A 25768-nucleotide genomic window follows, 5' to 3' on the forward strand; every position below is an offset into this window, starting at 1 on the left:
TTCGTTATAGCATTCTCTCTTACGACTAGTCTTTTCTCTGGGAGCCCCATAGATCTCTCCCATGCACAGCATTAGCACTAAGCTGAACTGCAATCCACAGAAGGCTCTAAAATAGTTGCAGCAAAAGAAAAGAAAACTCTGTCTCAGCAGAGACTTTATTCAGATTCTTACCCAAAGGGTTACAGTGCCAACAGAAGGGTAGCAGGAAGTGGTCTTAGTTCCATCTGTCACCAACACTATGCTATGATTACAGGCAGGGATTCCCTGTACAGTAAAGGAAGCCAATGCTCATAAAAATGGTCTCCCTCTTTACGCTAGGTGATGATAGAGCAGTAAGCAGATTCCCAGTTTGTTACCACTCCTCTAGAAGTGCTGAATAACGCAACCTACTCAGGGTCTTGGGGTCAGCTCTGGAATCTGTCTGCTGCAAGTATTTCTGCCAGCCTCTCCTTCTGGAATAGGGACACAGGAACGTTTAAATGGGGACATCCCTGGAGGACAGACAGTGCACGTCTCTCTGTGACTGACAATGGCAGCAACCCACAATCTCCCGGGCAGTTAAAACTAGCAGTCTGTGCCAAGGAGGATGTCGTCCATATGCTATAGGATTTGTTATTGGTGGATGGGTTCCAGGCTAAAAAAGCCACTTGCTGCAGTTTGGGCCTCAAACACAAGCAGCTTATCATCAAGGGATCACAGTAATAGCATTTAGTCCATCTGAAATCTAAGATGCATCAGTTCAACTTCAATAGTGCTACGTAAAAGGACAGGCCCACAGCTAGAAAGCCTGTACTTCTTCTGCACAGGTGTAGAGGATGGGCTCTTTACTGGATGTTGTGAACTCGTAATTATTGGGACTGGTGCTGAGGGTGGCTGAGTGCCTCTGAGCTGCACAGCACAACACCGTTGCTGCCTTTTCTACCACTGGGCCTGTTTTTCCCCCTTTAGGCCAGGACAAACTGCAGGTTAGTGAGCAGCACTTTGATGCCACTTGTGACTGTTACAACAGAGGTGGCTGGATTGAGTTTGAAAGTATTTGCATCGCCCTTTTTATAGCGGTCTCGAAAAACATAGATGCTGCCATTGCAGCTGGCAATCTTCCAGAGGGACGGTACTGAGCTCCAGGCGTCTGGCAGGCACAGCCGGGTGAAGCTATCCAGCAGGGGATTATAGCACAGCAGTGAATCCCCCTCAGCCACAATGAACACCACATCCTTGTGTACGGCGGCGTGCATGCGCCCTGCAAAAGGCAGTACGTATGGCTTCACGTGGCATTTCTCTGTGTTGGTATCGTAGCACTGAATAAGCCGAGAGGGCTTGGTGAAGAAGTCCAGGTCATTTTCCTCCCCGCCCAGCAGGTAAATGACACCATTAAGGTTTACACCTGCAGCCCCTGAGACAGCCACTTCCAACTGGCTGGTCTCTGTCCAGACATTGTCTCGTACTCTGTAATATATGACAGCGTTAGAGAGAGTGTCCTGCAGAGTCTTCCCCCCAAGGGAATATATTGCATCCTTGCTTGGTACAGAGACGAGCGTGTGTTGGAGCCTGTCACGGGGCAGAGGCGCGCACCACTCCCAGTCTATGGTCGCGTTGTTGCATTTCCACATGCGTCGTGGAATAGAGCCACCAACAACATACAGGTCACTGCCATGCTTGCAGGCTGCGGTGATCTGGTGACACAGGCTGTTCTGGCCACTCACACTGATGGAGTCATCATCAGCACAATGCAGAGAGACAGCGAGTGAATGTGTACGTGATGACTCCTTTCCAATCAGGTAGATGTGAACATTTTCCCCAATCACCTAAGAGAAAGGAGGAGCTTGTCAACCTTACCAGAATTAGGTCTGCTCACACAAGTGTCAGCGATGCCCAAGACAGAATCTTTTCAGCATTTCAGGACCCACCCGTGAGTGTGAGGCATGCATTCTGCTTCCCAAGCCTTGTTACGTTAGAGCATTCAGAGCCTTTTCAAGACACCACTTGTATCTGACAGCAAAGCAGCAATAGACTTCACTGGAATCCGAGTGACTGCAGTTTAGTTAAGGGTTGGCCACATCGCTGATAGAGTACTTACTATGAGGGAAATGCCAAAATAAGATTTCTGAATGATCTCTCAGATAACAGCATCTGGTGAAATGCATTATTTGTGACATTGCCCTAATCGCTAAAAAAACCACCTCAGGTTAAAATTAAAAAAGCTGTCAATAGGGTTGCAATTTATAACAACGAAAGTATTCCTCGTGCAAACATTGTGAATTGCAATGGCATTTGTGTTTTGCGACTTTCAAGTCACACCTGCAAGCAGAATATACCCTGCCTTGGGAAGTGCAAAACCAGCAAGTGCTACACCAGCCTGGAACAGAAGGTCTTTTTATACCTTCAGACTTGATCGCAGTGTCTCTGAAAAGCCTGCTCGCTCCTCCTTGTTGAAGTTGATCCAGGTTTCTATGGCAGCCGTCGGATTCTGAGAACATGGAACGCCATCTGCGGTTTGGGGACAGAAAGAAATTTATGGTATCTAGACATAGGTGTGTGTACCTAGGAACATCCTTTCCTGCAACTCCCTCACCCCCTCCTGCCACAAACCATACCCTGTAGAGGAGGAAAAAAAGATCCAAAGGTTTATAGATTTTGGCAAGCATGATCAGCACTGCCAGCCAGGCATCTACAGGCAATTTGCTTGGTTAAATATCAGAAGACAGAGCTGTCAGATTTAAAGCATTTTGGATGACTTTCAACAAAGGAAGCTATGTCAAAGAGAAAGAGGGCAGGGAAGAGATCTTACATGCTTTGAGATGATAAAAAAAATAGTAACACAATTAAGCATTTAGGTAGATTAGGTTCTCTTATTTGAAAATGAAAATTTCAGCAGTTGCATTTCTTGGCTCCTTGGCTAGTCCTAGAAACTCATCTAGCAAAGGTCATCTGCAGAAATTGTTCTTCTCTGAGCACTGTCAGACAGCTGACCCTCAAGACTGAACATCTGTGTTGCTGCTATCCTGTCAACATTTGGAAATCCCCTGTGAGCTACTACAGCTTTCTTTAGTAGTGTGACAGTAGGAAACTTAACAGACTGCATCAGATTTCAATTTGTTTCCAGGCATAACTGGAGGTTTTAGCTATGCCATAAACTATTGCAGCAGCAGCACACTACCTACAAGACTTTAAGTGTTTCCTTCCAGTTTGAAAGTTGGCTAGTTGCCCTAACACCAGCAATTATGCCTGTATTCATTGACAGGCTTCCCTTTAAAAAGGTTCTCTGATTTTGTAGTCCAACAAACCCTGAATTCAGTGATGCTGAAGGCATCTGACAAATTCTGACCCTTTTCTCCATACTGGAAGGACGGAGGAAAGGGCGGTGGGAGGGGAAGAGAGAGAAAGCTGGTATTTTGAATCTGTTCAATAGTAAAATGGATTTCCATAAGCTGTTTATCAGATGTAGTGGTTAAATGGAAAAACTTTGATTTTGAAATGAGTCCCAGGGCGCAACAGAAGGTAAGCTTAATAAATTACCATCTTCATGAAGTTTATTTTAATCCTTGCCACTAATAGCTTCCTCTATTTAATTGTCCATTAACTAAACAAAGAAGCAGCACTTGCAAAAAGATTTTCCCTACAAGCAATAGGAGTGTATTTCAGCTCTTAATCCATTTTCATGGACCAAGTTTCACCATATATATTGAGTAACATGATTCTATATATGGAAATAGATGATGCATGGAAAAAAATTCTTAAGCAATTACTTTAATTAAGGCCCACAAACACTGAAGGCCAAAGTCCTGAAACTATGATTACTGCATGGAATCACAATGAGGAAGAGTTAAAGCTACAGAGGTCAGTCACCCTTTATTTAATCATTTTTGTGTTTTAATGAAGTCACAACTTCGTTTAACAATTTTAGCTAGGCATAGTTATCAAAGTTACCCTAGTTTTATCATGTTTTCTGGAGCTATCAGTACATATTCTCAATAGGTTTTTGACTGTGAATTTCTTTAGTTGCAAAAGAAATATTGCAATTGAATATCTGTAAAGACTCCCATACACATAACCTCAACTTTAGAGGATACTTTAGGTCTTATGGGGAGATTTGCCAGTATTCCAAGGAAGACAATTACAGCAGGTTTATTACTGTAACAGCATATAAACCACTGACACACAAACTATAGCAATTTACTTGTTCACAGAATTATTTTTAATTAAAGCAAGGAAGGGGGAGTCTCTCTGGTCTCGAGTCCAGCACATTGGAATGTATGAGCTTCTTCTACATTCTTGCTTCCTCTAGCAATGATACAGAAACGTGCAAAAATGGAGTTGTGACTGAGGCATCATGAAGAGGTTTTATAGCGCTGCCCGTGTATGAGGGCAGCAGAGAATCTTTAAGCAGTGGTGTCAGACAAAGCAAGTTGTTAACACGTTGACACATCCTTCACAACACTAAGTCATTGCATCCATTACCGTGGAAGACTATTACCTTTACATTAAGAGTAATTACTGTATTACCCAAGATGTTACACTGCTTCTATTTCAGTCACCTGACTGCCTAGCCTAAATAATCCTTATAATTATATAAAATTGTTAATAACACTAACATAGTCTAGAAAGGTAGCCTGTGCTCAAGACTTCTTACAAATGTTGAGTCATTGCATTACAATGTTAAATGCTTAAGAATTACAATAGAAGAAAAAGATGTTCTTAAGGTGTTCATTTTGGAAATGCTTCTTTGTTTTACTTTTAATGCAAACAAAAATTGTTTAAAGTTATTAAGTTACATTAAAAAAAATGTACTATTTCCAATCTGTTGACTCAGGAACTGCTGGGAATTACCTGCGTCCTCTATCTCCATTTTCTATACCATAGATCTTGACAGTTCTATAGCATGTCCACTAACAATTTATGGTGTTGTGGTGTTTTGTTTTTTCTAATTAAGTTATCCAGAATGTTTTGCCTTGCTTAGCTAAGCCTCTGAATAGACAGTGACTGTGAAAGCTTGCGTCTTTCCATCTGTTTTGATCAATTCCTGCTAGACTCTCAGGCTGAAAGTCTCTTCCCAGATCCACAACATGGCGTGTCTCAAAAACTCCTTACCTGTAAGGATATCTGTCAGTAGGCGGAGAGGTAGGTGTAGGAACTCTTCCGTGTCTTGCAACTGAGATAAATGTGACTTTGCACAGTGTTTGGCAGCTGTGTAGAGCTCCATGTCACTGTGTTGATCTGCCAGCCACATGACCTGCAGACAGTTCCTGACCTGCACCGTACGAGCCAGAAAACGGGAGCATTCCTCAAAAAGGGCAGTCAGCTGATACATGTCTGCCACTTCATAGGTTTCCTGCAACTCTTCTGCCCTCAGCTTTACAGTCCCATGGTAAATATAGTCCACAAGGAGCTGAAAGACACTCTCGCTGACATCCTGCAGCTCAATCACCCGGTTGTGGGCTTCCTTTAGGTTGGAAGTGAACATGGAACGAAAAAAGCAACTCTGAGCTGAGAGGACCAAACGGTGCAGCTGGAATTCTTTGCCTTCCACTGATATCGTAACATCAGCAAAGAGCTCATCCTCCAAGCAGAGCTTCATAATTCCCTGGGCCACGCGGCCCGAGTGGGAGCGGTCAGTAAAGGTGTAGTTCACAAAGTAGTTCTCTTCCGCAGAGGAGCCTCCAGTCTCTTCTGACGAGTCCATGGTGCTGCACAGATCAGACCTCCAGCAATCTGTAAAACCACAATGATTATAAGGCTTTCTCCCCCCACCAACACGATTATGCAGTGCTTCAGCATACAGGGAAAAATCAAGCATATTGGTAAGAGGCCAGCATATTTCAGATTGAATATAAATAGCACAGCCAGACACTTCTGCTTGAGTTTCAGAACCTCAAACAACTGAAACAAATTAGAAGTTGGCATGATTAAGATTATAATATATACAAAACTTCCAGTACAGTGAGCATTGCATCCCAGCAGAATTGCAAGATTTGCATATCTTTTCACAACTCATTTCACTGACACAAAGAAATGCAGCAACAGTTATTCAAGTGGAAAGTCCAGCAACCACCCTAGGAAACTGGCAATGCCAAGAGAAAGTGGCAGTACCTTAGTTGGGCTAGATAAAAGAAAAAAAGGGTTAGAATATCATACCACAACAAGCACAGGCAGCAGCTCATGTCATTAATAGGGGTTAATTACCATGCAAAAGCGAAGTGATGAATTTTTGGAGTGCTACCAATTCAGGTGGGTTTGTTTTTATCAAAAAGCCCACCGGACATAACTGCCAGCTCTTCAACCAAACCAAGTGAGGTAACTCATGGTCATACTCAGCTTGCTAACGTGCCAGACATCTTCAGCATGCAAAACAACACGCTAGATGCTGTTAGCCAACATTTCCCCAAAGTGGCAAGGATAGCTCATTTTGCTGCATTTCTTAGTAGGTAACAGAGATTACATGCAATGCTCCAAGCAGTTTCTGTGTCGAAAAAAGCTTCTGCTGTAGGAAAGAACTTTCCCTTAACATGGCTCAACAGCATTAAAAGCAAATAGATGCCCATTTGCGTTCCCTCTAAACCTGCTTCTACACCTAGTAGGAATAGTTTCTTAACAGCTTCTCAACTATGCACCCTGGTGACTAAAACAAGAAGTTCCTTCAGTTATTAGTGAACACGATTTCCAGCGGAGTGTTTACCTAAAGACAAGACTTTTCTCCAAGAGGCTGCTAGTTACCCTCCCGCACTTCATTTTGCCAAACGTGCATTTTCTTACAACAGCTCTGCGTGGTACAGGAGAGCTCCTAATTTCTTCACTCGAGTTGTGTTCACTGGAAGCAGTGTCTACACGCAATGGGCTGAGCAAGTCCATCCCCTCCCCGCCTCAGTTATACCCGCAGCGTCGTGCAGCGGCTCTGCTAGCAGTGTCCTACAGCGGTTCAGAAAATGGCTCGGGTTGGAGGGGGCCTTAAGGACCACCCGATTCCAACCCCTGCCGCAGGCAGGGACCCCTCTCCCCCCACACCGGGCTGCTCAGGGCCTCACCTAACCGGGTCCTGAGCACCCCCAGGGACGGACACCCACAGCCCGTGCCGGCGCCTCACACCCGGCTGTACGAGGCCGGGGAGCCGCGGTTAGCCCAGCACACGCCACCGCTGTTTTCCGTCCTGCAGCCCGGCTCCCGCTGTAACGAAAGCCCCTGCAGCTTCCAGCCGGGCCCCGGAGGCCGAGGCGACCGCGGCCGCCCCACCGCCGCCCCCCCCCCCCGGCGCGGCACCCACCTGCGGCGCCTCCCTTCATGCCGCCGCCCCGAGGCCTCCCGCCGCCGCCGCCGCCCCGGGGTGCCCCAGCGGCTCCCCCGCGCCCCTCACCCTGCGCCAGGCGCCGCCGGGCACTCGCCGCTTCCCGGCCGCCGACCGACCCGGAAGCGCCCGGGGAGCGGCCGCGGCGGGGCGGGGAGAGCAGGGGGGAGGCGGCGGCGGCGGCGCCTTCCTCTTCCGGGCCGTGCCCTTGCCCGGCCGTGCTGCGGCGATGTTGGCGGCGGCGTTGCGGGGCCTGGCGCGGCGCGGCCCTCCGCGGGTCGCCGCGGCCCCGGTGGCGGCGGGGCAGGCGCGGCCGGCGGGGGGCTCCGCCGCGGAGACTCGCCGTAAGTCAGCGGCGGGGGCGGGGGGCGGCCCGGCGGGGTCCGAGCAGCGGGAGGGGGGTGAGGGGTCGCCCGCCTCAGCCCCCGGTCGGGGAGCCGGTGCTGGCGAAAAACCCGGTTGCGTTGTCTGGAAAAGCGGAGCCGTTCTGGGTCCAGGCTGAGCGGCCTTGGCAGCGTGCGAATTCAGTCACCCGGCCGTGGCAGCCCCCCTCTCTTCCATCTTGTTTTCTTCTCCGTCGTTCCACCGGGGTGTCCCTTCTGCTGCATTTGCACGGCGGGCAAAAGTTGCTGGGTAGCACAGATGTAAACGCCCTCATCCAGGTTTCTGTCAGGATATCTAGGTTGGAAACGACTTTTAGGATCACCGAGTCATTAGATGGCCTGCCGAGTCCCGCTGCCAAACCATGTCCCCGAGCACCACCACATCCACACCTCGCTTAATACCTCCAAGGACAGGGGCTCCACCTCCCTGGGCGCCCTGTTCCAACGCCTGCCCACCCTTTCTGCGGAGAAATTCTTCCTGATATCCAATCTAAACCTCCCCTGGGGCAACTTGAGGCCATTTCCCTGCGTCCTATCAGTTATCACCTGAGGAAAGAGACTTGACACCCTCCTTCTCCACAAGCTCCTGTCAGGTACTTGTAGAGATGACAAGGTCTCCCCTCTGGCTCCTGTTCTCCAGGTGTTGCTATAGGCCAGTCTCTGTGACATGCCTCTGTTCCCCTATGCGCGTATGGTTTGTTTAGCTTTGGATTTACCAGAAGAAAGCTGTGTGGGTTACTTGAATCCTCCTGCCTTCTGCAGAAGTTACTGAGAGGCAGAACGATTAAAGGGATTTTTAAGCAAGGGATGGGAGTTACTGCTTTTCCTGTTGCTCTCTTTAGCTACTGTCAGACCAAAAAATGAAGTAGAACAGAAGCAGCTCTGTGCGTTTGGGGAGTACGTGGCTGAGATCCTGCCCAAGTATGTCCAGCAAGCACAGGTAAGTGCTGTTTAAGAAATTGTTCGTGCTGGGAGGTGGCTGCAACCCATAAACTCACTACTTTTTTATTAGATGTTGTTATGAGGAAGAAAGATTGTCAGAATTATGTGAAAATTAGGGCTGTTATTGAGCCCCTTTCTCTGATGTCATCATGTCTGCTGTACCATATACTTCCTTTGTATATGGGTCCTGCTGGATTCAGTGCAACGTTCAGTCCCGTTAGTGTCAGTGCTAGTTCCCTTTCTGTTGTTTTCATCAGGTGACCTGCTTCAACGAGCTGGAGCTTTTGATCCATCCAGATGGGATTATTCCAGTTCTGACCTTCCTTCGGGATCACACTAATGCCCAGTTCAAATCCTTGGCTGACTTGACTGCTGTTGATGTCCCATCTCGGCAGTACCGTTTTGAGGTAAGAACCACTCACAGGTGCCGGACTTGGAGAGCTCCACACCTGCTGATGGCTGTGGATGCTGTTGCAGCTCTGACTGCATTTTTTGCTTTCTGACAGTAAAAAAAAAAATCCACTCTGAAGTGCTGGGTTTGTTTAACCTGTTGATCCTGGAAGCAGTAGCAGAACTAATACTGCATGGGTTCCTAGCTTTCCTTTTGTGTTCTGCTGAAAGTCTTTCTCCTCCCTCCCCCCGGAGGGAGGTGGTTGTTGAATTTTTTTTATTATTATTCTTTTTGTTTTATTGTTTGTTTTGCTTTGATTTTATTAAAGTGTCTAGAGACTTTTTTCTGGCCATGTAGGAACTGGTGCTCTTCCTTCTTCCACCTAGGTCTGTCAGCTGCTGTGGACACAAACAGTCAAGTTTTTCTTTAAATTCCACAGATTTTCTCCTTAACAATTTTTTTCTTCTTCTAAAAAAGAAAAATCTTTAGTAGTTTTAAAAACATCTTCTGAAAGTCAGGACCTATTTGAAGGAGATTAGACACTCAGTGTATTGTCTTCTCACCTATTAGAAAGCCTTTTTCACAGTATGATTGCAAAGACCTTGTTGTAGTTTAGCCTAGGAAAGTCTGTGTAAGATAACAGAAGAAAATACCTGGGGACCACAAGCTGCAGGAGGCTGACTATGGTTTAGGCAACCTTATTGATGAAGAGATGTCCTCCTTTCCTTGTCCAATTTGGGCAGATCATCTTTCTGACATAAGAAGTGAACTGGTTTTGTTCCCAGCAAGTTAGAAAGATTATGAAAAATAGCTTATTTGTTTCCCCCGTTGGTTTATCTTGTGGTATCAAATCACATACCAACAGGGTCACTGGATACTGGGGGTAATCTATAGTCATTTTCTTTACGACAGACTATTGTCATGCGTCTTCATCGCATCAGTATTCTTTTTTAAGATTTAGTGTTCGTTTTACTTCAGCTCCTCGTCAGTGATGTTTTCTACATCACACATCCTTTTTGTTACTCTTGAGTTAAGAAAGAGAAAAACTATCAGAGCCTCAGTTACGGTGACTTTTCATGCCCAGCTCTTAGGTGCTGCATGTGACTTTGCTGAGAAGGAATATTTGAAATAGGCTTCATACATCTTTGCTCAGCCAGTACCGTACCGTGAAGAGATCTCTGAAGTCCGTACATGGCCAATGTCTTCTTTTATCCTACTGCAGATTGTTTACAACCTCCTGTCTCTGCGGTTCAACAGTCGGATCCGTGTGAAGACATACACTGATGAGCTGACGCCTATCGATTCAGCAGTGTCTGTGCACAAGGCAGCAAACTGGTATGAAAGAGAGGTGAGTGCCATTTTACTTGGGAGCAGAGTCTCTGTTGAGTGGGGCTGCATTTTCCTAAAAATAATATCATTATCTAAGGCCCTGAGAAAGGGGGAGGTGTTTCACTGGCTGTCTTTTCCGAGTAGGGGAAAAACACTGTTTAATTTGCTTTTAAATTAATTCCTGCATGGAACACTGGCACTGCACAAAGCTGGGCACGGAACTGAAATTCTGTGGACATAATACACAAAGGGGACTTTTTTCAAAGTAAGAGGAGCCTTACCTCTAGCAGTGTGTTAGAAGGACTCCTTTGTTTTCTTGGATGGAGTGGCCTTTCCGTATGAGGTGGGGAAGCATGGAGGTGCTAGAAAGGTTGATATGGAGATAAGACTATCTAATTCAACTTACTAGGCTCCCTTTCGTTTAGGTTTGGGACATGTATGGTGTTTTCTTTGCCAACCACCCTGATCTAAGGCGAATCCTCACAGACTATGGGTTTGAAGGTCATCCTTTCCGAAAGGACTTTCCGCTCTCTGGCTATGTGGAGGTAGGAGATACACTTGTGTCTAAAGTGATCAAATCTCTGTAATACTCTTTTCTGAGTTTCAGTACAGAGATGTGAATGCTTTGTAGTCCTTTATCTAAAAGGGGTCTAAAGACATTTCACTTGTGTGTATTCCAGTGAGTATGCATCTCCAGCATTTCAAGTCATCACAAAGTATTATATATAATAAGGCAGCCTAAGGCCAGCAACACTGAGCAAATTTCATGTGACGTATGCCAAAGGCAGAGAAAGTGCTTCTGCTTTTTGTTTTTCATTTGAAACGTTAAACTTTCCACTGCAAAACTGGAGATTTCCATTGGAATGAATGACTAGACTGATCTTTATGCAGTGGGAATTCTACTTTCTGAAGTTTTTGTAGGCCCAGATTACAAAACTCTAGTTGAACTGACTTGTCGTTTATCAAATGTTTACCTCTGTGTGGTAAACCACACGTGAAATGAGTGTATTTGGTATCTGCCTAGTTTCAAATGACTGCCTTGCAGAAGCATTCATATTTGGTGTAGTTCTAAGACTGAGCTGAGTCTCAGGAGAAGACAGTGAAGTTCTGTAGGCAACAGAGGGTTTTAAGAAAATAGAAGCTGTGGAATCCTGTAAGCGAGGACTAGGCAACAGGTTTGGAGATTGGAACTGACACAACGAGGGTAAATCAAGCCTATCTGGTACTCAACTACCCTTCACCTGTGTTCTGAATGTTATGCTAAGAAGCAAAACAAACCAAACAAGCTGTGATAATGGGCATTTATAAATATACATGAGGGTAGTCCCCAGCTCTGCCAGGTGGATGGACCACCTTATCGCAGTGACTCAGGAGAACTTCCTTTGTCATATGACAAACTAAATCTGTTATTCCGAGTAGACTTCATGTGGACTGTAGGCTGGGCACTCCTAATTCAGATTGGTTAGCCAGGACATGTGGGGTGTGTGGTAGCAAAGAGGAGGAGTTTTTGGAGAGTACAGAGGTCTTGGTGGCATCTGGAGGGCTCTTGTTCAATAATGAGGAGCACTGAAGCTGTGGCAGAGACCCAAGCCCTATCCATGGCATAAGAACTGGGGTTACTCGTACTTGAGGGTGGCCTGGGTCATTACTGTGTACATCCAGTAGTGGAGGGGGCATGGGGGCTGTATGAAAATGACCGGCCTGTGTCCTTTGCACTGTTCTAGGTGCGGTATGATGATGAAGTGAAACGGGTAGTGGCAGAACCTGTGGAGCTATCTCAGGAATTTCGCAAGTTTGATCTGAATAGTCCTTGGGAGACATTTCCTGCCTATCGTGCAGCTCCAGAACCCCTGAAAATAGAAGCAGGAGCCAAGAAAGAAGATGCAAAATAACATCAGAATGGAGCAGGTGCATAGCACTATCCTTTCTGTTCGAACATAGTATTTATAATAATAAAAATTGATGTGAGATTCATGTCTGTCATGGTTACATGAATAACGTTGTTTTCAAACTAGATGAAAAGCAAAAGATGAGGGATGCTAATTTGCAGTCCTGATAGTCCAACTGGTAGGTGTTTATCTACTGTTTTGAACTGTAAGACACTGGATTTGTCTTTTTGGCTTGGAAATTGAATGGAGTCCAGGCATTCCCTATGGCTGAGATGCTGTAGATACACGGCTTCTGCTAGCTGCCCCTGTAGACATAAGTCATAGCCTGAGCACTCACTAGTGCAAACTCCAGGCGACTTCTGAAACAGCTGTGCAGCTTAAGTAATGGGAGAGCAGTATCTCAGCTCCAAGATGGGAAGATTATCATAATGTAGCAAAACGCACGTAGCTTTTGTAAATGGTTCTAAAACAGCTGTTAGTAGAACAACACAAGAAGTATCTGGATCCACACCAAATCGATTGTGGAAATGTCTGCGTTGTTCCTTTGGGAGTTAGGTCTGTCTGTTCTGCTGGCAGAAGGAGTTGCAGGTAACCTCTTACATGCTACTCCTTCGTGCCAGCTTTTTCTTCACGATTTAGCAGTCTTTAGTTTCTCCAACTTCTTCAGACTGCTTTTTCCTGCAGTCAAAAATATCTCCTTTCCTCTCCCCTCCCTTGTGCCGTAGAGAAGAGTATGCCTTTTTGTCACTATTCCAGTTAATCTGAGCTCTATGAGATAATAGCATTACCACTATCTTTGCTCTTGTGGAAAATCTCATCTCTCTCCAAAAAAAATGGAGAAATATTGTAGTTTCAGTCCACCCACCAGCTGTTTGAATGAGATTACATTACAGCAGTCATCAATTAATAATGTCCCTTGTTCTTAGTCCAAAAAATGCATAACACAGTTCTGCATCAGAAAGCTGACTGACCTCATTAAAATCTGAAAACAGTTGTATAAGAAAATTTACAAAATAATTCAGAAGAGTTTGTAGAGACTACCTGAATCATCCCAGTGCTACTTAAGGCTTTTTAAATTGTAAGATCACTAAATAAAAAGAATCTGGGGTGGTCAGAGTATGGGATAGAGGAAGAGATAGAACAATAATAAATTCAGTTAAGGGAAAAAAAAAAAGGACAGTTAATCATTGTGACTAGAATCTGATCTGTTTGCAAGAATAAAGAGCTGAACCGTATGGTAAGAATCAGGCTTCATGTTTGTTTTCACCCTAGACTTGTAAGCATGGACTTAAATTCTTTTTTTTTTTCCCTTAATTTGTTTCAGGCTGCTATGGCCATGTTTGGGATGTGACTCAGAACAGCGTTCTCTAGTTAAAACTGATAGCATTTGCCACTTTCCTTAAAAAGTACAACTCTTGTGGGAGGAAGAAAGGAGAAAGGAACACAAGAAATCAGTAGAAGTTTGGGGTTCTAAATGATTCCTAGCTCCCCTTAGGGTCAGCTATTAATTTAATTGATTAAATAGGAAATGTACTTTTAGTCATTCCCACAACATGTTCCACAGCTGGTTCTGTTTTCTGTTGCACAGGCTCTTCTTGCATGCGAATGCCCTTTGCACAAGACCGAAAAGTTTGTGGCACCACTTCTGTTACTGTGAAAACTCTTTATCGAGCACATTGCCCCCCACCCTGCATTCTCCCTCACCCATCCCAGGGTGCATGAGGCACCATGCCAGGACTCATGGTCCATGTATAATAAAAATATGTATTTCCCAGTGTGGTAAGTTAGAAGACTGATGGTGGCTGGAACAGAAGGAAAACACAATTTAAACATAATGTTTGTATAGCAGGAGAAATTGATTGACATAGCATCATGAAAGGTTAGACACAGTGCTCTGTCAAGTCAGATAAAATGCAAGTTTTGTGAAAGAATGGGTGTACCGGAGCCAAAACAGCCAGCCCCGTGGGGACAGGCATTGGCTCCAGCGGGTCTTTAATAAGTGGAATAATTGCTAATGGACCCAAATGTCTTCTCATTAGAGAAGTCTTGGATGGGACTTGTGAAGAGTGCAGTTTAGTCACCCAGGCACGTGGTGCCTGGATGCCTGAGATGGAGGTTACATAGCTTCACAAAGTACTGCCAGTGTTGGCACACCCCCTCCACTGCTCCTGAGCCCCAGGGACTATCCTTACACACAAGCCTGCTTGCCCTGAGGTCCTTGTGGCCGGTGGGCATTTACTTCATGGTGGGCAAAGCTGTTTTCAGCTTGGTCAAGCACAAAGTTATCTTCCAAATCTCTGTCACTGCCTGGTCCACGCTGCCAGCCTCCATGAGGCTGTCAGCTTGTTTGCCTGCATTGGATTTCCCAAATGTAGTAGGATGCTGGATGAGATACATATCTGTGGTAGCTGACTTACAGATGCCCTATTCAGGAGACGTGTTTTCCGATACCGCAGAGTTGAATAACTAGACTTTAAGCGATGATTCACAGTCACCGTGTTGAGCTTCCCCAGCTGAGTATGTTTTGCTGGTGTTTTCCAGCACTCTGGCTTTCCTCCCCACAGCTGGGCAAGCAACCTCTTGTCCCTGGGGATGTGGCTATTGATGGTGTTAGGGTATCCGGCTGCATCACAGCCACACCATCTGTATGGGCCCTGATGACTGATCTCCAGTCAAGATCCAGATGGGGATTTCAGCTGGGCCTTGAACTCCTGCAGAGCAGATGTTACAGGAGTACTGAAGGAGAGGCTAGATGACAGTCATATAACCTGCATCCCATTACATCTTCCCTGAGTTGTGAGAGGCCCCATCCCACTCTTTTGTGCCGTGGGGTGGTGCCCTCCCTTTCACTGTTACACAGCCCATTATTGCTTCAAGCAGCTGGATGTGGTTCACAGACTAGAAGAAAAAGACAAGGAGACCATTTCCTTAAGGACCAGCAGCACCATATCTGTAAAGGATAGAATTGTGGAGGCCCCATCTGATAATGGACAGTACTTTACTCCTACTTCCCTCAAGCTTTTATTTCTTCTTCCTCTCCTGTGATTTAAACATCACCTTTCCCATGAGCCATGAGTTTTTCTTCTCCTGTTCTCTTACCCTTCTTTATCTCCTCATCCTCCTCCCCTGAAGACGTGCTAGACAGGCCTAGGTAGGGGACTGAGGTCTCCCCAAGTTATGAGTGAGACATTTGAAGCAAGAGGTTTTTTCAATTTTCAAGCAGAATTTCCCTTTGATGAAGATGCTGCCAATCTCTGCAGTCCCATCTCAAAGAAACATCTCTTCCAAAGAGGCTCTTCTGGTGCTGCATTATCCACACCTTGTGACTTCTGATGCTGCCTTAAGCCTCTTACATATCTAAGCACAGCCTGTGTAGGTCCCCGTGGCAAGGTGCCTGTCCCAGCATACCGATGTAATCTGTAATGGGAAAAGGAAGCAGCAGAAATTCACAGTGCTGACAGGCCGGCTAGCTTCACCTGTACAAACACTGCTATCTACGGGTACGTTTACAACTGAAAAATCAGAAAGACCCATGCAAGGTGCAAAATAAAAGGCCTGAACAAAAAACATAATGGTCAACGGAGGCACTAAAAATGCCAATAAACAAGGTTCAAGGGTCTGTGGGGGTCTATAATGTAAGAACCAGAGGAATTCTTCCCAGCAGATCCTGCCTCTTGTGACTTTGGCAAACTGGGTTACAGTGGCTGCTACCTCACTTGTCTCTTCCTTTGATAGTTCCTCACTCCGTTGCACCATTACCCTGTGACGGGCAAAGCTTCTGCTACTTGGAACAAATTTTGGATCAACCTCCAACCAGCTTCTACAGATTTTGGTTCTGCGTATCTTGTTCCCCTTTCTCATCTTCCTGATTCAGGAAGTCCTGGTGGAAATGCCACAAGCAGCCAGGGTGACCCTGCAGAAACCTGGCTTGATGTGACTCGCTGAAACTGCGCCTACGACAGATGGCATGACCAGAGGGAGCGTGGAGCGGCAGGGTTGTGCACACTCAGCTGTGAATACCTGGCAAGGACAAAATCCCTCAGGAGGAGCAGGTGCACCACCTAACATTGCAATCGCACGGGCAGGGACTGTGTGCAGCTGTTACAAACTCACTTGCTTCTGTGCACGTCCCGTATAACCACTGCTGGTTTACAAAGAGCTAAAGTGTACATTTATCAGTGCTCTGCAACTGCCTTTCTCTGCGATAGTGAGGCAGTTGTGCAAAGTTTCCCCAGCTCAAGGCAGCGTCTACCACCTGTGCTTGCCTCCTACCTGCCATTGTATCAGTCACCTAAGCACAGCCCGTGAGCCTCCTCTCTTCTCCCTCCCACCAAATGGGTATCCTCTTCTAGACCTTCAGCCGCACGCTGTTCCTAGGAAATACTCCTATCGACAAAGTCAACCTTTGCAGATGTTTGCCAAAATCCTGGATGACTCTTTTGTCATGTACTACAGCCCCCGCCCCCCAGATGCATACTAGAGAGGCTATTTCATGACCAACAAGATGCGGGTTTTTGTTGTTTTTTAAAGTAACTTCTAGACAGAGTCATGTGTACACTGGTGTGCACTGCAGATTTTAAAGGACTGGCACGAAGCAGAAGGCACATCAATCTCACTGCGCAGATGGGTCATCCGAGTCTGCCTCTTGAGTGGCATATTATTTAGAGTTTAATAAAAGATATCTCAGAAGAAAGGGATGCAGCTGAAGCAGAAGCAGCAGAAAATAATGAAAACTGAAAGAAGTGTCATCTGACTGTAAGATAGCCAAGGCTATGACAGATACAGGTCTTATTTTGATCCAAACAGAGGGGAAAAATGGCTCCAGGTATTGAGGGCTCTTCCTTCCTTAATAAATCTGTGCCACTTTTGATAGCTGCTGTGAGCACATATTGCCAGGCATAGCTGCAGATCCTGGAAGTTGCAGAAGAATGGCTGGCTTGCACACTGACAGCTTATTAACTGGAACATCATCCCATAAAATAGCTGGTGACCAAAGTCACCACAAACCGACAGCCTCTAACTTACTCAGGAGGGTATGCACATCAGCTCCTCCTGTCTTTTCTAGGCAGACTTTTTTCCCCAGAGAACACCTTTAGCTTGAGGGAGATGACATTACTGCTTATTTATATTTATTACTGATTTGTATGACCCTCACATCCAAGAACCTGTTGGTGAACCTGCAACAATACTGCGCCGTTCAGAGGAGAAATACACAGTGTCTCAAGTGAGGGTTAGGCACTAATGAAAGTGCAAGGATGTGTACAACACAGATACCTGCTGTGAAGGGAATCAGATGAAGTTTCCTCTGTGTAATTCACAACACCTAAGGCGGACCTTGCTCATTGTAACCCATAAGTCACAAGAGAGGATGATGAGGTGCTAAAGCCTGACTGGCTCTGATCCTTGCAGTTTGCTAGGTCATTACACTGAGTATTCCTTCTCAAAGGTTTGCTACAGAGCTGAACAAGTAACATTTAGTCTGCATGCTTGTATATTTTGGCTGCTATTGCCCTGCCATGAATCTGCCCAGACTGTGGCCTTATCTGTTTGTCACATTTCTGGATCATTTTCAAACTTTCAAACTCAGTAAAAGGGAAAACTGAAGGGTCACAGAGATGGGACAGAGGCACTGTGCAGAGGAGGAAGGGACCAAGAGGTTCCCCTATTCCTCAGAGGCAATCATGTGTAGTAAAATTTCTTGCAACTAATAGCTCTGTATAATAAATTGCAGTGGAAAGTCAGTCTTTGGAAGAGAACCTTCAATAATATTGCCAAAAACTTCACAACAAAGTCTTCCAACTTTCCAAAATATGATGGAAAATAGCCTCTTGGGTCAGCAAGTTCAACTGCAAAACCCTTCCCGGGACTGCAACCATAAACACAGAAAGGCAGATCGGTTCCAGCAGAGGCTGCTGGGATCAGAAGCAGCCAAGAAAGACACTGCAGCAAACAGCTCTCACTTTACACCCGGCGCTGTCCGTGGAGGGGATGTGAACCACTACTGGGCACGGCCACTATGGCCCAGGTGCAGCTCAACACCTGGCTGGTGCTGTGTGTGTTCGCTGGATCCCAGAGGCTGACAGGTAGGAAGTGCACCTGTTCGTGGGGCAGCTCCTTGGCTTGGCAAATGTTTGTGCAATTCCCGTGGTGCTACGCTTTGCCTGCTTCTTCAGATACACTCAAACGCATCTGCTAGCTGTGCTGACGCAGGAGAGCGTGGTAGCTGGAGTCCCAGCTGGGCTTTGTGCCCAGAGGGAGATGCTTGCGCCTACCTGCAGGATGGAGACCTGCTGCTGCTTCTGGTGGCAGGAGGAGAGGGGGTCTGTGCTGAAAAAGTCTGCTCCTGCAATAACGTGGGGGGGTTTCTGGGTGCTTTTTGGGGAAAAGAACAACTGTTGAATGATAAAGTAAATAAGGGAGTATTTTTCCCATCTCCAGATTACATTTATGTTATTATTTCAATACATTATTTCAATACATTATTTGTTATGCTTTGGTTGATTTTTGTTTTACTGTACTTCAAAATCTAACGCTGCGTAAATGTTTAAGATGGTTATAAATAACAGCAGTTTGGTGGTTATTCAACAAATTGACTGACTTTGCAAGCCAGGCAGATGTCTTTCATTAGAGGTATCTGTGAACTTTGTGGATCAGTTAGCTGAGAGGAGGAGCCCAGGAAAGAAATTTTCGGATGGTGTAAAAGCTTTGCTGGCACAGTCATGGAGGAAGAGGAAAAAGCAGCTACAGCCCAGCTCACATTCCAAAGCCCCAGCTGGCTTACATTAGGGATCCTGCAGCTGTGCAGAGAAACAAAGCTCAGTCTGAGGGGACAGCAGATCTTCAGGCAGCTTGTACATCTATCTCCCTGAAAAGCTTTAATCAAGAATGGAAAGTTGGAAGTGGCGTTTGGTAGCAGTCATCACACACATACAGTATTAAATCATTTTTCTACTTTATCTAAGCACCTGCTGACCTTAACTCTAGAGTATTCAATGTATATTCTCTCTCTTTTTTAATATAGAAAAGCTTTATCCGTATAAAAATAAAAATAATAATGAGAAGTGTCAGAGAGCTTACTATTTTGTAGCGGCTTTTGCATTTCATCTTTCCTGACCCAGAGGACCCACAGAAGAGGGTCTTGGCTCATGACTATGCTGATCAACATGAAGAAGGGAGGGGTTGCAGCATCCCTCTTACAGTCCTGGACTGAGGATACATACGTCTCCTTTTTTTTTTTTTCCACAAAAAAGAAAAATAAGGGAAAAAGAAAGTTAAAGTATTAGAAGAATTAGTAAACAAAAAATAAAGGATTATTGGGATTAATGTGACTCTCACATTAATCCTTCTGGCCTAGTATTCATTTTTTCCCAGTTTAAATGAGGTTAGGTGGCCTGGCAAGAAATTAGCTGGACATGAGAACAGCCATGGATTTGACCGTGTTAGCCTCATAATCTGCATCTGCCATTGGCAGATGCTCAGGGAACAAGTACAAAAACAGGGTGAGCACCAAGTAACATTTCCACCAAAAGTTCTAGGAGCCTGCTGGCACCGTCTTTCCATTGGGCAGCATTTCTTTCTCCTAGCAAAAGCTACAAAGCAACTTGTTGTCAAAACCCATCTGCTCAAATTCCTGCTGCACCCACCCGCAGCGTGAGAGGTTTCCTTGCAGCCTTCCAAGACAAATGCCTTTGCTGCCACATGCTATAGCTCTGTGCTGGCAGGATTTGGGGTCATCATACCCAAAATTCATACTTGCCTCCCTTAACCACTTCTGCTTCTCTTGTGAAGCTTGTTTTGCTCATTGAAATCTTGTGATCAGCATCTGTCATATTTGGCAAGCCGTGAGTGACAGCTCAGAAATACCAAAGGCTTTATCGACAAGCAAATGACAGAAACAAATGGGAAGGGCCATGATCTTGTGGTGTCACACTCTGCCTGATGTCTTCCAGATGAACATCCTCGCAGCAGGGATGGTGCCAGCACCAACACACCCCGTCGCAGCCCAGAGGACGCCGACGTCATATTAGAGGTCTCCGGGGCGTTGGGGGCCTCTGGGCAGAGGCACTGTTAGCACCTGCGCTCCCACCTGCTTGCACGTAAAAACTCACCTGTTCTGCTTCTTCTCATCGCCGCCGTATTTCGGGAACTCCTGGAAGATGCCTCAGCGGGGCGGGCTGGCAGTGGGAGAGGCAGGGTGGGAGGCTGGACAGGGCCCTGCGGGGAAGCCGAGGCTCTGGGCCAGGCAGAGCAGGGGCGTGGGGCCGGCAGAGACAGACATCGAGCAGGCGGCTTTGAAATGCTCGTGCTGCTCTTCTCTTCCAGATGCTCTGGGGGAGGCTGGACATCGAGGCCAATGGGACCATCCGGCTGTGGGATGAAGAGCTGGCCTCCCTGCGCCCAGCGCGGCGGTTCATGCAGATCTTAGAGAATGAAGTTCCCAAAACACCGATGGAGATCGAGCAGCTACTGAGATATTATTCACTGACCGATGCCCCTTTGCCTCCAGGAGAGTATGACCGTCTGATTTTCACCAGTGTTTACTGTGCCTATCAGATTCGCTCCATTCAGGGTCTGGATAAAAATCTCTGGATCCATTTTTTCTCCCAGCTAGTTGATGAAATCTTTCGTGATCTGTGCAAGGGGCTCTGCCCTGCAAATTCCACTCTCCTTATGGCTTCCTGGCGCTGGAAGGAGAAACCTTCACATTTAGCATCGCTGAAACAGTTCTATCATTCTAACCTGGCCAGGACCAAGAGAGACACTTAAAAAGGGAAAGTGCCATGGGAAAGGACACATCTGACTTCAGCTGCGTCCTTGTTTGTTTAGAACGCTGGCAATCTTTCCTCAGTATTCAGGACTTTGTAGAAAAATATGCCACACTTTTTTGTACTGCTTTCTGCATTGTGCTGGCAACCCTCTAAGGATTTATACACAGTTTTTTAATTTTTATATGAACCAGGACAAAACTAAAAAGTGCATCTCGCCCTTTTCTCTCTCGTTTTTTTTTTTTTTTTTTTTTTAAGTGGGCTGAGCTGAAGTGGGCAGTGCTATTTAGATGTGTTATCTGTCTTGATCACTGATGCTTTCTAGGGAGATGTCCTGGCAGCTTTTTTCCAGGATGTTACACTGGTGTCCTAGTTGAATTCATCTTGAATAATTCAGTTCAGCCTCATATTCCTTCTGTGGTTTCAGCCAAATGCAGTCTCGTTTCTCCTCTCCAGTAATCAGCGAAGCAGATACTGCTGTGTTTCACAATAGAGGTGGTGTATTTAATTTCAGCTTTCTGGTTATGCAGCATCACATTTGATGTGTCCACAGTTATTTCCCACCTCACGTGTTCATTAAAGACCAACCTGAAAATGTATGTATCCCATGAAGCTTCCTAGTATTCACGTATTGTATTTACGTATGTATACTGCTTTGTGTCAGCTATTCGTTTGGAATACACTTCCGTACATCTCATTTAAATTCCTAAGGATCGTGACCTAGTTATTTCTTCAGCAGATTTTACCTCTTCTGAAGTTTTTTTTTTTTCATACAACTATGGCACTTTAAAGACAAACATAACAAATACACAATCTCTGTTCTTAAAATCAGAAATATAATTATTTTGTAGAAGTAGATCTTTAACCTTTTTTTCTGTCTTACATGCTGCTGTATGGAATTAAATAAATATAATTACCTGTACAGGAGGATTTTGATTTGTTGATGTTTTTGTTTCTACTGGGCTTTCTGCTGCCATTCTAGCTATATTAATTTCGAAAATTCATTGTGTGTGCTTAGATGGTGGGATCTGAAATTCTTTTTCTATCAATATACACTTAATTTTCCATGCTGAAAAAGGAGGTATGTGACGTTCAAAGTGGGAACTGCTAGCTTTTGACCTACTTTGTTTTCCTCCAAGCCACTGCTGCCCAACAGATGGAGAGGCAAAATGGTGAGGCAGGAATAAGAAGCCTGGAAGCAAGATGCCACAGAGAATGGGTTTAGAGGTAAGGTTAGGGCTACAAAAGGACACTGCAGGACAGATTTATGCAGTTCATAAAGCTTTTTTTTTTTTTTTTTTTTTTTTCCCCAAAGGATGTAGGGATCAAGATTAGCATGTCATTTGAAACAACTTCTAGTAAGCTAGTGTCCCACCATGTTCTTCCAGCCCTGATTTTTTTTTTAAATATACTTCTAATCTCTACCCTTCATCCTTTTCCTCAGTCTTCAGTCTTTAATGTCTAGTATACATACGGAGTGATGGAGTTAGGGAGTGGCTGCAAATACATCCAGTTTGAGCACAGAACATCATTAAAAGGCTGAGCTGGGATGTCACTAGTGCCTGAAAATATTGCCTTGCTGGAGAATATACAGTCTGAGCTACATAAATGTCTGGATAAACATCGAGGGAGTTGGCTTGGTTACTCAGATACAAAGGCATTCTTTTGAATTCAGGATTTTGTTAGGGTCTGTTTGAGGGCTTTTCTATCTGTAAAGCAGACTCTAAATTGCATCCCAGTGATATCACAAAGTTCCGTGCATGCTCAAGATGGTGCACTTTGGCAGTTTACGTATTTTGGGAGGCAAACCAGGGTTTAGCTGAGCATCTAGCTCAACGGAAACAGCACCAACCACACTGCAATGAAGCCTCCAGCTTCCTAAAACCCGACTCTGGGGTCCTGCTGCCCGTCTCGGCTGCCCTGTAGGAACACACCAGTGCCCTCTACAGCCGCAGCAGTCCCACTGCAGCAGCACCACGGCTTGACGGAGCGCAGCCTGCAACCCACAGGAACACAGGCAGAACCTGTCACTTGGTGGTCCCTTTGATCCCTTCTGTGCTAGGTTAGCAATGTGGCATAGAGGTTATCCATAGCCTTGTATTCAAGGAGCTCATCTGTGGGGAAACTACTGCCACTGCATGGCATGATACTACTCACTTCAAAATCGTGACTCGAATACTAGATTTAAAAACACTTTACTTACCTTGCTCCTGAGCTTTCAGAGGTTGGTCCATTCGTAGCTTTGAGCCTTCATCCTTCTAGCCCCTACTATCCTAGTAGGCTAGAAGCATGCTTTTTTTTTCTTTTTTTTTCTTTTTTTTTTTTTTTTTTCCCCAAATGCATTATTTTCATTAAAAGGAAGCTGAGATTCTTAAACGCTTGTCTTGCATGTTCTTCTTGACCTCAGGAAGTTCAGATTAAGAAAAGCGAAAAATATTATGGAACTTGCAATAAAGTCATAAGAGGCACCAACACTTCACACACACACAAGAGAAAAGTGTGTGCACAGCCCCAGTAACTATCTTGCTCAGTAACCCACACCGCAGCTCACACAATCGCCATGCTCCTTTCCCTCCTGAACTGGCACCTCAGGCCGTTAAAAGAACCCAAGTCTCACAGCCAACAACAAATTCCAATCTGAGAAAACTGTACATATTTTGTATTTTTTATTACATTCAATTTCATTACATTTATTCCCTTAACAGATATGCAAGGAAAGTCACCACATCCTTTGCTTTCTGGATGCTAGGGATCTGCCGTAGCATTACTGCAGTGTTTCTCTGATCCTTGGCAATTCACTACATCGCCCCACCCCTGCCCCAAACTACCTCATGCTTTATGCTTAAATCAAACACCAACACTGGACACACACATACATCCTGTAAAGACCTTTCTATGGATGAATGACAGACACAGCAATGGCCCTGCAGTCAGGCACAAGCGTGCAGCATAAGGAAAGCACTGGACACATGATAGCATGCTCAAAGTAGAGGATGATATCCGAAGAGGAGCTATACCCAAGTTCATGGCACCTTGGCTTTTCTTACGCTCCTTTCACATCTGCATTTAATTTTCTGACCCTTGGAGTGAGCTGGCACCTGGGAGCCGCTTTGGCTGAGCCTCGGAATAGATCAGGAAGCCTGTGAAGGTGATGTACTTGCCATGGTTGCTGTAGGCACCGTAGCCTTCATGCTGATGGCTGTAGAGCCAGACGGTGTCCCCGTATTGCAGAGGCAGCATGATACTCTGGCTCTGCATCTCCCGCCTCTTGGAGTGGTTGTCATCGTAGATCATGGCCTGCACCTCATTGTGGTTCTTCATAAGTTTCACTGACATGGTCTTAAAGGGCATTTTGCCAATGGTGAAGGAGAAATAGTATGCACCAGGTATGCGGCATGAGAAGATGCCAGTGGAGGAATTGAAATCTTTCCCAATATTCACAAACTCCGTGTCAAATGTGATCGGCTCATGCTGGGTTTGCTTGTCATCTGTCCCCAGGAGACTTTGTGAGCGAGCAACAGAGAACGCAGAGCGAGGGTCTTGCTCCCTCTTCGGCTGATCAGACAACATGTGTCGCTGGGAAGCTTCATTCTGCTCTCCTGGAAGCTGCTGAATATTGTGACGGGAAGGCCCCAGCTCTTGAGAGCTAAGAGCATTTTGGAAGAAGGCAGAAGTGTCTGGATAGATTAGGTAGCCATTGAAAGTTGTATAGGGGCCCACATTGCTGTAAAGAGCATACTTGGGGTCTCCATGTAAACGCAGCCAGACTGTGTCACCATAGTCAAGCTGCAGCATCGCACTCTGGCTGGCTACCTTCCGTTCCTTGCGGTGATGTTCATCATACACAATCACTTGCACCTCATTCTTGTTTCTCATCAGCATGACAGACAAGTTTTTCTTTGGGTATTTCCCAACTGTGAAGGAGAAGTAGTATGCTCCAGGAATCCGACACCGGAACAACCCAGTCTTGGGATCAAAGTCATTGCCAATGTTCACATACACTTTGTCAAAGGTTATGACCATCTCAGAGCTCCCTTCCATGCTGCTGGTTCGGGCCACCGAGAAAGCAGAGCGAAATTCAGTATTGCTGTCTACTGGGAAGCCATCTGTGTGCATTAAAATCATGCACCAGAGGAAGCCAATCAGAACCTGAACCTTCAGAGTCATCATTGTATCTGAAAAGAAAAAGAAGCACATTTTAGCAGGAATCCCATTAATTTCCAGCTCATACTCCAGCTGAGACCCAGACCTGAATCTTGCTAAATAGACATCAAAGTCTATGCAAAATATTGAGAAGTTCTCACAGCATTCTCTGATCAGTGTACGGGACTGTATCTCAGTTCATATTCCAGCACCATTTTGATATTTTCCCAGTGACAGCTGGACTTTTTTTTCCCGTACTTCTAGGAAGAAAAAAGAATCTTCTTCTCTGAAAGCCTCGCTATCGTATAGTTTGTCTGCAGAACACTGTGCTGCTCACACTGCAGAGGGATCTCAGAGCTTTCTGGGGCTTTGCCAGAGCTCTCTTTTGTAGTGGTTTATTCATAAGACCAAGGATGAAAAAAAGCCCTACACAGGCCTTGTATTATGTAACTGAGATCCAGCTGAAGGGCAGGGAGAAGAGGACATATGCTCCCGAGATTCCCATGCAGATGTCATTGCCTGGCACTGCAGCAGCTGTTTCACAGGATGCAGAAACTGGAAGCCAAGTAAGTTGGTAGGCCCCATTACTCAGACAGACTTCACTGTGGAGCTGTGAGGAATGCAAAGAAACTGGAGGAAGAAGGATTGTT

General features: G+C 45.5%; 4 protein-coding genes across 7 annotated transcripts in view; 2 read left to right on the top strand and 2 right to left on the bottom strand.

Annotated features, from left to right (window-relative positions):
* Positions 1-137: 137 nt before the first annotated feature.
* Positions 138-7460, bottom strand: KBTBD4 (kelch repeat and BTB domain containing 4). 3 transcript variants are annotated; one of them, XM_083840487.1, is made up of 4 exons: positions 7346-7460; positions 5089-5709; positions 2381-2487; positions 138-1805 (listed from the first exon to the last, which is right to left on the bottom strand). In XM_083840487.1, the coding sequence occupies exons 2-4, from the start codon at positions 5678-5680 to the stop codon at positions 945-947; spliced, it is 1560 nt and encodes a 519-aa protein (XP_083696613.1). In that variant the 5' UTR covers positions 5681-5709; positions 7346-7460; the 3' UTR covers positions 138-944. The 3 variants fall into 3 exon arrangements, with proteins under 3 accessions (XP_083696613.1, XP_083696615.1, XP_083696614.1); XM_083840489.1 differs by having other exon boundaries at positions 7256-7415; XM_083840488.1 differs by lacking the exon at positions 7346-7460 and adding an exon at positions 6674-6881.
* Positions 7457-12295, top strand: NDUFS3 (NADH:ubiquinone oxidoreductase core subunit S3). Its single transcript, XM_083840515.1, has 6 exons — positions 7457-7620; positions 8502-8599; positions 8859-9008; positions 10215-10340; positions 10747-10866; positions 12046-12295. Exons 1-6 carry the CDS (start codon positions 7506-7508, stop codon positions 12211-12213), a joined length of 777 nt encoding a protein of 258 aa, XP_083696641.1. The 5' UTR covers positions 7457-7505; the 3' UTR covers positions 12214-12295.
* A 153-nt stretch (positions 12296-12448) lies between these two features.
* Positions 12449-21897, top strand: FAM180B (family with sequence similarity 180 member B). The gene is made up of 3 exons (XM_083840521.1): positions 12449-18293; positions 20160-20239; positions 20533-21897. Exons 1-3 carry the CDS (start codon positions 18227-18229, stop codon positions 20974-20976), a joined length of 591 nt encoding a protein of 196 aa, XP_083696647.1. The 5' UTR covers positions 12449-18226; the 3' UTR covers positions 20977-21897.
* Positions 21898-23626: 1729 nt separating this feature from the next.
* C1QTNF4 (C1q and TNF related 4) overlaps positions 23627-25768 on the bottom strand; it is a 49670-nt gene continuing 47528 nt past the window's right edge. For both annotated transcript variants that reach the window (XM_083840512.1, XM_083840511.1), the window contains one exon: positions 23627-25150. In XM_083840512.1, the coding sequence (XP_083696638.1) occupies positions 24042-25145 (1104 nt within the window). In that variant the 5' untranslated portion in view covers positions 25146-25150 and the 3' untranslated portion in view covers positions 23627-24041. The remainder of the gene's footprint in view (positions 25151-25768) is intronic.

This window comes from Anser anser (assembly GCF_964211835.1).
Source record: "Anser anser genome assembly, chromosome: 5".
Lineage (NCBI taxonomy): Eukaryota > Metazoa > Chordata > Aves > Anseriformes > Anatidae > Anser > Anser anser.